General features: G+C 39.5%; 1 protein-coding gene across 3 annotated transcripts in view; it reads left to right on the top strand.

Annotated features, from left to right (window-relative positions):
* BRWD1 (bromodomain and WD repeat domain containing 1) overlaps window positions 1–12,554 on the top strand; it is a 120,993-nt gene that overhangs the window by 104,756 nt on the left and 3,683 nt on the right. For 2 of the 3 annotated variants that reach the window (XM_021070989.2, XM_021070988.2), the window contains 2 exons: window positions 307–1,209; window positions 2,444–3,367. In XM_021070989.2, the coding sequence (XP_020926648.2) occupies window positions 307–1,209; window positions 2,444–3,367 (1,827 nt within the window). Of the gene's footprint in view, window positions 1–306; window positions 1,210–2,443; window positions 8,716–12,554 lie in introns of those variants that run through there. The other variant, XM_084992149.1, reaches the window with a different exon arrangement.

The raw sequence follows: 12,554 nt of genomic DNA, 5'->3' as shown, positions 1-12,554 counted from the left end.
GGTCTACGCCAGAGCCACAGCAACACGGGATCCGAGCCATGTCTGCAACCTACACCACAGCTCACAGCAACGCCGGATCCTTAACCCACTGAACAAGGCCAGGGATCGAACCTGCAACCTCATGGTTCCTAGTCGGATTCGTTAACCATTGAGCCACTATGGGAACTCCGATCTATTATACTTTTTAAATTTAGGGAGGTAGCTTGTTCTGGCATTAAAAAATAAAGAGCAGTACTAAAATAATAGTCATTTTAAAATGTTGAAATAAGGAAGACCTTTCTAATCTTATTATTACTTTATTTCTAGGTCCAGTTTCTTTAGAAAACGGATGTGGCAGAAAAGCCACTCGGAAGAGAGTCTATTTAAGTGATTCTGATAACAATTCTTTGGAGACTGATGAAAGTCTAAAAGCCAGAGCTGGAAATAACCGGAAAGTGCTACGAAAGTGTGCTGCGGTGGCCGCCAGTAAGATAAAGCTAATGAGTGATGTAGAGGAGAACTCTAGCTCCGAAAGTATCTGCTCTGGGCGTAAGCTGCCTCACCGCAATGCTTCTGCAGTTGCGAGAAAAAAGCTATTACATAATTCTGAGGACGATCATAGCTTAAAGTCAGAACTTGAAGAAGAGGAGCTGAAAGATCACCATCAGCCATCACCATTGTCCAATTCTCATGCTGCCCAGAACACTGGAAATGGAGATTCGGAGTCAGAAAGTGATTTGCGGGTAGCCCGGAAAAATTGGCACGCTAATGGTTACAAGTCCCATACTCCAGCAGCTTCTAAAACAAAATTTCTTAAAATAGAGTCTTCCGAGGAGGACTCTAACAGTCATGATTCAGATGATGGACACAACAGAACTGCTGGCCCGTCAACGTCTGGGCAGAAACTTAAGGTAGAAAGCGTCTCAGAGGAAGAAGAGGAAGCAGATTCTCGGGCAAGAAGGTGTGGTGGTAGGAAACACACCACAGGCCAAAAGAACGCTGCTTTCCTTAAAAAAGCAAAGGTCTTCAGTGATTCAGAGGACTCCGAATCTGAAGAACGAGACGGCGAAGCTGAGAGAGGTCGTACAATGGAAATAACTCCAAATTCAAGGGATTTGACATGTGAACCTATTGCTGGATCCCGGTGTTTCTCAGATCATGTTTCTGAAACTGATGTGGATTCAGATGATGAGAAAAAAACAAAAGAACAACCAAACAATCTTATGAAAGGTAATTCAAAACATTTAACCTTGCTTCACTGCTTTTTCTCGCTGTCCTTTCTTTGTAGCATACATTATTTTTTTCCCCATAAAACTTTGCTTTGCCCCCTGTTTTCTCTCCACTCTGTGTACCTCCATTAGTGTCTTCTGTGCATATGTCCTGCTTGTTGAGTACTTTAGTTTTGCTCACATAGTATCTGGCAGCTCTTTTTATTTCTTGTATTGGTAGTGGGGATATTGTATTGACTGTGGCTTGAAGAAAAGCAGAGGCGAGCACATGTGTAAGCTGTGGTGATGATAGTTTGGGAAGAAGAAAGAAAAGGATGGTTGAAAGGAATGTGACGGGTAATAATAAGACCAGCTAACAGAACAGTTACCGAGCTGTTTCTCATCAGGATGTTTTTCTAAATCCTTTATATTTATTAACCAGTTTAGTCTTCCTATCTTTTATAAGCACTACTATTGTGTATTATTATTACTGTCCGTTTTACTCATAATAACTGGAGCATGGAGAACTGAAATAACTTGCCAAATTAAGACTGCCCTGGTAAGTGGAGATGGGAAGATAGGAAAGATCCTGTGGCGTCAAAAGCTAAGATTAAAAGCAGTGTGTGATGGAGTTCCTGTCGTGGCGCAGTGGTTAACGAATCCGACTAGGAACCATGAGGTTGCCGGTTCGATCCCTGGCCTTGTTCAGTGGCTTAAGGATCTGGCGTTGCTATGGCTCTGGCGTAGGCCGGCCGCTACAGCTCGGATTCAACCCCTAGCCTGGGAACCTCCATATGCTGCGGGATTGGCCCTAGAAAAGGCAAAAAGACCAAAAAAAAAAAAAAAAAAAGAAAAAACCCAACAACACCGAAAAATAAAAGTAGTGTGTGATGGAACTTGTGAAGCTAAGAAGTTTCGGGGAAGCTGAGAGTGATTAGTTTGCAGACCTTGGGGCATTGGCAAAGAGACTTTAGTCTGTTTTCATAGAAATAAAATATTTTCGTGCCAAATGTTTTGTGTATATAGTTAGAAAGAAAGGCATAGTGTTACTGATGGGCGTATGTTATACTTGTGAACGGTGCTAAGGCTGAAAATGACCCTGTTTTAAAGTATTAAAAGGCCAATCCAGTCACTGCATTCTCCTTCCAAGTAAGTTAGAAGGAGTCCTGGACTTAAAGTTGTTTAAAATGTTGCACGTTTAATTCCTGTAGACTTACTCTTCTGTTAAAGATTAAAAGAGTACTCTTAATTTGTAGATTCTACATCACAAGACCATGGACAAAGCAGAAAAGTTTCCAGAAAAAGGGTCTGTTCCAGTGACTCAGACAGCAATTCAAAGGTGGTTAAGAAATCATCAAAAGCCAAAACGGGTCTCCTGAGAGTTCCTCGAAGATGTGCAGCCACCGCTGCCAGTAAGATTAAGCTAATGAGCGACGTGGAAGATGTCCCTTTAGGAAATGTGTGTACCAGGAGGAGAAGTGGGAGGAGAAGGCCCCTCCCGTTGGCAGGTACCACAGCTAAGAAGATGGTGAGTGATTCGGAGGGAGATGCCAACTGTGAAGTGCCAAGCGGACAGTATGCCTGTGAAGGGAGGCCTCCTGAGGCCGACTCCGAAGGGGGTACAAAGGGTCTTCCTCAGTCTTCAGACGGAGACTCAGACTCGGAAGGTGTGCCGAATTCGGGGCGCAAGAGCAGGCACACCAGTAGCCTCAAAAGAAGTGTTGCACCTTCTAAAACGAAGAAGTCCTTGATTGGGTCTTCAGAGGAAGATTCACAAAGCCATATTCCGGGGGCGGAGACTGGTAGGAAATGTTCTTCTGAGTCTCCTTTGGTGCAGAAAGCTGCTGCAGAGAATAACTTTGAAGAGGAGCTGAATTACGGGCTGCGCAGGTGGAATGGCCGAAGACTCAGGACCTATGGCAAGGCTCCTTTCAGCAAGACGAAAGTCTTGCGGGACTCGCAGGAAGCGGCCGAGACAGACGTGAAAAGGAAGAGACTGCATCCTGAATTGGGAAATACGAAAAGGTCAGAAAAAACAGGGAGTTCAAAGTGTGGCCCTGACGCTAGTCCCAAATCTGACTCAGATTTGGGATCTGCAACCGAATCGGATGCTGACTGTCCTGGTGATACAAAAACCAAAAAGAGGAAGACGAAAGGAAAAGCAAAAGTAGTTAGAAAAGGTAAAACTTTTATAGCTAACGTATCTAAAACTGTGAGACCACAGAGACAAAGCAAACGTCCTAGGTTAAATGTGGATGATAATGACTGGGAGGATTTGGACTATGCAAAATCTAAACGAGTTCTTCGACCTTCCGATATAAAGACGAGAAATCAGGGTAGAAGGACCGTGAGATACCATGATGGGGATGATGAGAGAAGCTTAGAAAATGTGTTAGATTTTGAGGATTGCACCTTATGACCTTGAGGGAAAACCAGTTCATTTAAAGAGGGAATGGACTGGAATTTGTAGTGAAAGTTGGCTGTTGAAATTATTTTTTGTCCTACAATTCAGGGAATATATTTATATTTTTCTATGAAAAGTTATGAATGTGACTAAATCATGACTGTTATTTTTATTTGCACTTGCCTGCCTTTGTAGCAGCATTCAGCACAGGTGCCAAAATATGCTTCATTTTGGGGGCAGACCTACTTTGACAGTATTTAACTACAAATAGCAAGAGTCTGAAATATGTTAAACACTAGACATCCTGGTTATCAAAACCAATGAGCATTACTTTCACGGTAGCAAGTGTCGCACAGCTGTTTTCTGAATTCGTCAAGAGGTGGTAGTCTCTAATCCCAGTCCTATTGTACTATAAATTTCATGTGACCTATGTTTACAGATTCTTCATAAACATTATGTGCATACTGACGTAACAATCATGGGAGGTGTAACCATGATTAGTAGGCAAGGTACCTACCACTTTTTTCTTTCCCTGGCTACTTGAGTAGAATGCCTTATACCAGATTTGGTCGTTTTCATCGAAAAGATTTTCAGTTTTCTTTCCAAATCCTGTTGGGTCTTTCTCTTTTTCTTTATTTTTAAGGAAAATACCATCCATTTTATTTTATAAACTTGAATTTATAAAGTGCTGGTAAATTATTTTTTTAATGTTTTGATTGTATGTTTTAAACCTCTAAGGCCAGACCATAGTGCTAGCATTTTCTTTTAAATTGTGCACTAACAAAATGCTATATATAATTTGTCTTTCCAAGATCTCCTGGTTTCCATGTACGGGATTTAACCAAAATCTTGGTCTTCCATAGTTTTACTCTGTGAAATAGAGGAGTTCGTGTGCCTTAGATTTAGGTAAAGTGTGTTCTTTAATAGAGTGTACAGGGCTAAAAGAGTATTTAAATTATATGTAGTTTTCCCCCATCTCTTGAAATTGTAGAGTTGAGCTTTGTTAAGAGTGCAATTGCTGACCTCATTTACATAGGAAAAGAGTTAAATGTCATTCTCCATCCCTTTTAGTTCACTGCTGCCATGTGCAATCTCAAGCACTCTTTGCTGGTGCAGCCAAGTGTCTTTATTAGCGACCTCTCCTTTAAATCTAAGAAACTGTCATGTGGGAAAATAATTCTGGGATCCATTTAAAGCAAAACTTTTACCACATCATCCAATCCCATAGTACACTTATTTTCGAGCCAAATATTTTTACTTCATAGGTTGTGCTACTCCAAACAGTGTAAGTGGCCATTCCTAGCTTGTTTGTGCCTGAAGACAGACTTGACTCAAGTGGTTTACATACTTTGTAGCTAAGGGGTATGTTACAGTACTCCTACCCTTTGTTATTTATTGGCCCTAACTTTGGTTTCAAAAGAAATTAACCCTGTCTCCTGTGTATCCCTACGGTGGCAAATATGGAAGAGCATCAGACTCTGGTATCAGTGTTAGAATGTTCTTAAGTGCTGTTGCTTTTTAGGTATCAATTCCACTTGACATGGTAGAAGGTATTTTTCTCTTGTTACTCTAGTGTAAGGGGAAGGGTGGCCTTAGGCATTACCAGCTGATATAGGTGGTCTAGCTGCCTTTCCTTGGTTACCTAGAGAGCTGTCACCACTTACAAAACTATGATGCTTTTCTTCTCCAAGCGCATATTAACTGTATTGTTGACAGATTGAGTCAGGATAATTGTCCTTGACTGTTGATCAGAAAAAAATTAATGGAATGCTCTTTATTTCTCTAATTTTAAGAAATGGTGATAGGTGTCATATCCATTAATTTATTTTAGCTCTTCTTAAGCGTCTCCGTTTATATCTATTCTCAGGGTTATAACTCCATGTTTACCATCATCCGCAAAAAGGTACCAAAAAAATCCATAAATAAATATGGAATGTATTCATAAATACATCAGTTCTTTTGGTAAAATGATACTTTGACCATTTAGGCTTCATCAGTAGAACTATTCTTATTTTTTGGACTGAATTAACTGAATTGATTGGCTGGTCAACCAATTCCTAACATTTCATTTTGTCCCAAATGGTGAGATTCTTGTGTGTAGAAACAGTATTTTGGTTTCATCTGAAAAAAGAGGAGAATTGGCCTGATGACTTTGAAGCATGAAAGCATGATTGGCAATGGTAGCTTCTTGAGTTCTGAAGTTAAAACCAAGGGATTATAGAGAGAATCATTTTTATGGGTTTTTTTGGTCATGGTGCTATTCCTAAGGTTAATTTTGAATATGTGACACACACTCCTAAGTATCTTTAAGAAAAACCAATAAATAATTAATACTTCAAAATGTTTACATTGAGCACTAGAACACGGTTGACTTTTTTCTATTTCTGTTTATGCGAAATGAGCAGGGATTTAATGCACAGATGTACTTTAATATGTTTGGGATCAGTTTGTATTTTTCTCATGAGAAAAGATAAAAAGTTAAAAATTGATTGTGAACTGATCCAGAAGTAAGTGCTATAGCTTTCCATTGCACTTGAAGTAACTTAATGATGTATATGAAAAAGAAAAAAAAAAAAAAGACTACTGTGGTTGTTTATGTCCAGAGTCCTATGATTTCATTCATTTATGGTTTAAAAAAAAAATGGTTTGAGGTGTATTTAGATTTGATTTTTGATTCCTTTGAAAGAATAATTTTACCAAGCATATTAACAGAAAATATTTCAAACATTAAAAAAAAAGTGAGGTTTAAAAAACTTTTTTTTTCACGTCCTGCTTATTTAAAAAGGGTTACCGACAATGTATAGTAACTTATAAATAAAAGGAAAAGTTTATCCCATATTCAGATAATTCCTAGGGTAATCATTCTCCCTTTATTTTAGGGGACAATTTGATTAAACCTTCTGTCAATTTAGTAATCCTTTGAAAGAACGATAAAGCATTTACTCACAGCTTCTAAGTTACAGCACAAACGTTCCTTCTAGATAGTTAAGAGTTGTACCTAAAAAAGAAATTAGTTTTATAAATAAGAGAATGCGGGGAGGGAATTTATGTTTTAGGAAAAGGCACTTCACAGCCTACAAGTGCAAATGGAAAAAGACAAACCAGTAGAAATGCTGTCTGAAGGTACTGCGGTCCAAAAATAAGAATAAGACATGTCACTAGATCCTTCACACTCCATTGGTTGATGACCTCTTAAGTAAGGGTTCTTATTTAGAATAACATTGAGTCCACACTTTGTTCCCTGTCCCTCTTCAAGCATTATTTTCTTTGGAATAATCAGAACAGTATTTATTAACTTCACTGTATGGCATTGAAAACTAAAATGAAAGGATTTTATTAATCTCTTCTGTCAGAACAAATTGGATTTGATTGTGTCATCTGAAAAAAAATGAGAGGTTTGTATATTCGGTAGATTGCAAGAACATTGTTCAAGGTTCCAGTATATTGGGGTTTCCATCCTATTCAGTCATATTCAATTTATGAGTAGTATTTAAGTGGCTTGAGAAAAGGTCTTTTTACCTTGCCTTTTTAAAGCTCAAATGTCATCTCCATTCTGTTCATTGATATTCAGTTGATATATTTGCTTTGTTAGGTATCTTGTAGTTGTCACCAAATCCTTTCATTCATACATTGTATGGAAATTATAGTTTAATTAGTATGATGGAGTGTAACAAAACACCTTCATTTGTAGAAAAACTTTCCATCTGTTAATTAAGTTCTCTCTCTCAACTTCTGCTCTGGGTATCAGGGGATAATAAAGTAGAAACCCTATGAACTTTTGCAACCTAACAGAATAAGACTGTCTCTTATTCCAGTATTTGGGAACATAGAGTTTGTCAAAGCTGGGGAGAAACTGGAGAATTGTGGAGAAACCTCGTCCAACTAGATTAGTAAATGTTAATTCTACTTGTAGCTCCAATTGTGAATTTAATGGAAAGGGTTGAACTGTAAAGGGTACAATGGTGAGGGCTGTGTTGTCTTTTCTCACTTTTTTTTTTTCTTTTCTCACATTTTAAGGAAAGTTTTTATAGTTGTTTTAAAAAGAGATGTTGCCTAAGGATTCATAGGAATTCTCAAGGTTCAGAGAAATTTTTACCAGTTACTCATACCCTGCCAAGGTGCTTCCTAATATATTGTTAATTTGGGAGAGAAATATAAAGACTTTTAATTGGCATCTCCTCAAAGATTGCTTTTCTGGATGTGGTGGAGAGAAGTGGGGTGCGGTCCCCACAACTTTGGGGTCCTGCAGGTCTGCAGGCTCTTGGGCAGCATGTTAACTGTCAAGACTCATAGTTCCACTGAATTGAATTGTCAGTGCAGCAGCATACTGTCAGTAGTGTTTAAGTTAATTTTAAGGTAAGTTTTATCATTTATTAAACCCTCTAATGGCAATTTGGCCTGTAAAGAGAACAAGGCGTTCTGACAGTTGAAATGAGGTGCTGTGGACTTTGTGGACCACAGCAGCCGGCCCTAACTCCCGTTGGTTCCACAAGGGAAATTATTTAGAAATTATTACCTTTTTTGATCAGTTAAATGCTAATGAAATCTTTATGATTTTTAATAGGTTGAAGTTGATTTTCTGAGTGTTGATCCACACTTAGGCCTTGGATTGTATGGATACATTCAGTTCATTTGTAAAATTCTGTTTTACTGGGGCTTGTCAAAAAGGCAAATCATTAATTTTTCACTCCCATGTGAGCTCTCCACTTTAACTTTCTAAATTAATTACTATGTGTGGGCCTTAGCACTGTCAACTAGGAGTCTGTTTTTTAGACAGCTAACTTGAAGTAGTAGAGTATAATGAATTTAATATTGTCATCGTAATTACAAACAGAAGCCTTTTTTTTTTCGGACTACTACAGGCCCTTTGAGCTTGTTAATTCTGTGGGGTCTGTGACGTCTAATCGGTTTCCCTTGCAGCTCATCTTCACCTCTTGTCTTTAAGCAGCTCCCAGCCTTAACATTAGGATTTCTTTTCAGGCAGGCAGAATGCAGGGCTATGACTTGTAGTATGAGCCAGGGGAAGCTGGGGGGGGGCAGATGGGCTTGAAAGGGGGCTGCCCGGGGCTGGCTGTGGCCCTGCTGCTTTTCCTTCGTGAACTAATAAAGTAGATTGAAAACCCAGTATTTACTTCTGGTATCTTCTTATCCTGCTTGCCTTAGTCTAAATGATCTGACGTACTTCTTTAAAAAAACCATTAAGCAGATCCCTGAATTCATACCTCATATAGTTTTTATAAGATTTTATTTTTTTTGGCCATGCCCATGGTATGGGTAAGTTCCCAGGCCAGGGATCGGGGAACCTGTACCACAGCAACAACGTACCAAGCCTTAGCAGTGACAATGCTGATGAATCCTTAACCCGCTGAGCCACCAGAGAACTCCTTTATCAGATTTTTAAGAAAAAAGTTGCAGTAGCCATCAACAACTCATGTGAGAATCATTAAGAATGACTGTTACCAATTAACTTTTCTCAGGATGAGAGAAAACTCTGTAGGGAGCTAGATTAACTACAGATGCAAAGCAAAGCAAGGTTCTGTGGTACCCATCATTCAGTGTCTTGAAGACAAGTTCATCTGCTCAGCCGTAGAAGTGACCAAACTAGGGCAGAACTAGATTACAGAATTATTTCTGATGGTCTCTTGACCTGATACTGTCATACAGTAGATGCTGACTTCTCAGTGTTGCCAGCTCCCCCTAGAGAAATGTTAAACCCACTGAGTTAACAGGAAACACCACTTATTGTACAGCCCTTCTCTAAATAGACTTTCAGTGGATGGCGTCTTTTGGAAACTTGCTGTGGGTAATTTCCGTGATAAATGCTACTTCCTGAGTTTTGGTCATTTCATTGCCTGTCAGTAAAAAGCAGACAATGAAGAGAGGACATCTCAAGCCTGCTCTGACAAGAGGCTTGGAGGAGCGAAATTATGATTTGCAACTGAAATGTTTCCCCTTTTAGGGATGTGATTTATCCACCAACCACAGCGACCAATAATGTCTGTCATAAAAAGTATGTGAAATAGACTAATACATTATTTTCATTTTGATTCAGACCTATCTTTTTCCATTCTCAAGTTTGTTTCTAAATTAAGATGCTGATCAGATAAAAATTGTTTATGCTTCTATAGCACTGATGTGAAGTTTACTTTGGATTTAGGAATACAAGTTTGTATCATGAAGTATCATAATTGGACAGAATAATCCTTAATTATAGAAACCAGAGATTGTTGCCTTGAACCAACACCATAATGTCTGTGCCCACATTTCTGTTTACCGTGTTAGAATACGTAGTGCTCCGAGAGTTAGAGTTTAAAGTGGTCGTCTCGGTAGACAACTGTGGGAACTACTAAAGATGTAAACTTGCACTCAGGACGTTCTCACCGGACTCAAATGAGTCATTGACAGAAAAAAAAAAAAAGCAGCAGTGCCTCAGGCACTCAGATGGTTCCAACCCCAAACCACCTGGGACAGTAGGACAATTAAATGACACTTCACACATGTGTGGTTAGAGTAGTATCTTCCAAAATGTTGAAGCTTGTACCTTCACATATAAATTGGACTTCTCTCTTACCCTGAGTTATCCTGTACAGATTTCTAAAAACTGTAGTTTCCTCAAGGAGAATAAAAGCACTTTATAATTTACCAGGTTCTCAGTCATAAAATGAACACTGACTTACGTGTATGTATTATGTTTTTTTAATTCCCCACACCTCTCATTTTTGTTTTCCTCAGATGGTTTTTTTATCTTTATAAAATTCCCATTTTATGGTCTAAGTCTTTAGAGAGAAAGCTTGATCAGGTTGGAGTTGCTGTATACAATATAACTTATTCCTGTATTCTCTCCCCTCTGGACATAGTTCAGATTTTCTTAAAGTAATTTTAAAAGCCCAGTTATGTATTTTCTTCTGTAGAATCTTCTTCCTTACTTTGGATTACAGATGTCTTAGAGTTAGTATTTACTAGGTTCCTAAGTTGTCAGTATAGGTACTTTCATCACTACATTAAAAAGAAATTAGATGCTGCTGCAACTTAAATCATTTTGTCCCACAGAAGTTTTGGGTGTAATGGGATCTTATCTATACCATTCAACTGGCTATGTTGTTGGAAATGAACCAGTTATCTATTTTTATTATCTTCACCATGCAAAGGGATGCAGTTGACCGATTACAGCATATCCTCCTCCTCCCATGAAGTACACATCTCACCCTAAATGTATTTTTCAAGAAGTATGCTTATACATTGTAGTATATTCTAGCATTTGCTTAACATTGATTTAATGAGCTAAAGATTCACTTTGAATCTAGCGTGGGTTTGCAGGGACAGTAAATTTTATAATTTTAAGATTCCCGAGAAAACGTTCTTTGAAGCGGCAAAAACACTAAGCCACTCCGTTTGCTTGTCAGTTTCTCTGCAGAGCCGGGGCCGAGGGGTGGGCGTGGGGGCACACTGCAAATGCCATTTTTGCAGTGCTCCGTGACTTGGATTCAGTTCCTGGTTTATTTTGGGAGAACTTAACATGGTCTCGGGGAGAGCACAGGTGCATCTTTGAAATGAGTTTCATAGGCTTCAGGTAGAATCCGAAGGGTTTTCCTTTGGAGGGTGGAAGAATTTCCTCATAATCCTTGCTCTGTTGTTAATGACCTTGTCAACCCACAGAAGCCTTTTTCGCCCTTATTCATTTGCCCTTGGTGACAGAAGGATAGACATCTCCCCTCGTAAAAGGAAAACCTAAGAAGGCTGGTCGACTGTAGTGTCCGTGCTACAGAGCCAGTGTCGGCAGCTGACGGAACCTTAACTTTCCAGCGACAGTGAAAAGGGGTGGGTGTGAGTGATCCTTCAGGTGCCAAGTGTGGTCACGTTAGTGTCTGCAGCCTCTCCTTAGCAACTGCTGGATGTCTGGAAACCTGAGGCAGGGTCCTACCAGCTCACCCTCCAGCAAGGCTTGGGGGCCTTTAAGACAGCCCTAGATACGTTGGTTCTTTCCTGCAGCAAGACGAGATTGCCAGAGAGCGAGGAGGCCCAGCATTCAAGAGAGAATGAACTTCAGATGCTCTTTTATCAATACATAGCTCTGCCCTGGAATAGTGCTAATTCGTCTTGTATCGGAAGTTTGAGAATCTGGTTTTGAGATGTTGGCAAAAATAAAAATGGTCTGGGCCCATCTAGACTCAGGCCCAGCCCCACGTGGCTCTTCAGAGTCGCCTCTGTCCACAAGGACTTGCCCTGGACAGTGCTTTTTGTCCTGCTTTTTGGCTGGCGGATCCAGTCATAGTTTCTGGCAGATACAATTACACTTCCTCAAAGAAGCTTTCCTTGCCCCTTAGACTAGGTTCCGTTTCTAAAACGGGTTCTCACTGAACCCTGCGCTCAGCTTCTTACAGCAACTAGACATGCTTAGCATTCGTTTGTTTTAGAATCTTTAGCCTGATCCTCTGTATGCCCAGCATATACCTAGCACAGAAAGTATTTGCATAATGAAACTAGGATTTAATAATTTCAATTATATAAAATGCTGAAATAATGTGAAAAAATGAATCTAGGATGAAAACATTTCAGTTATATAAAACTAAGTGTACAATTCCTTTTTATCTCCTACTTGCCCAAGTCATTTTTTTTTTTTTTGACTAAAGGAAATATTGACGTTGAGACTAAAACCTTGAGCATCTTGAAGCAGGGCTGATGCTGTATCATCACAGTCATTTCCTTCTTTAGATTCTAGGGAAATTATTTCAGAAATCCTATTGGGACTTACTGTCCCGGCTCAGCGGTAATGAACTCGACTGTTATCCACGAGGAGGAGGGTTCAAACCCTGGCCTTGCTTAGTGGGTCAGGGGATACAGCGTTGCTGTGGCTGTGGTGTAGGCCGGCAGCTGCAGCCTGGGAACTTCCATATGCCGCAGGTGTGGCCCTAAAAAGACAAAAGAAAAAAAAGAAAGAAAAAGAAAGAAATCCTATTGAATGT

Source organism: Sus scrofa, chromosome 13 (assembly GCF_054392235.1).
Source record: "Sus scrofa isolate SSC_HxYL_T2T_F1_AM1 chromosome 13, Sscrofa_HxYL_maternal_Yorkshire_Landrace_v2.0, whole genome shotgun sequence".
In the NCBI taxonomy this organism is placed as follows: Eukaryota; Metazoa; Chordata; class Mammalia; order Artiodactyla; family Suidae; genus Sus; species Sus scrofa.
Note: the sequence above shows the minus strand (reverse complement) of the source record. Positions and strands in the feature narration are given on the sequence as shown.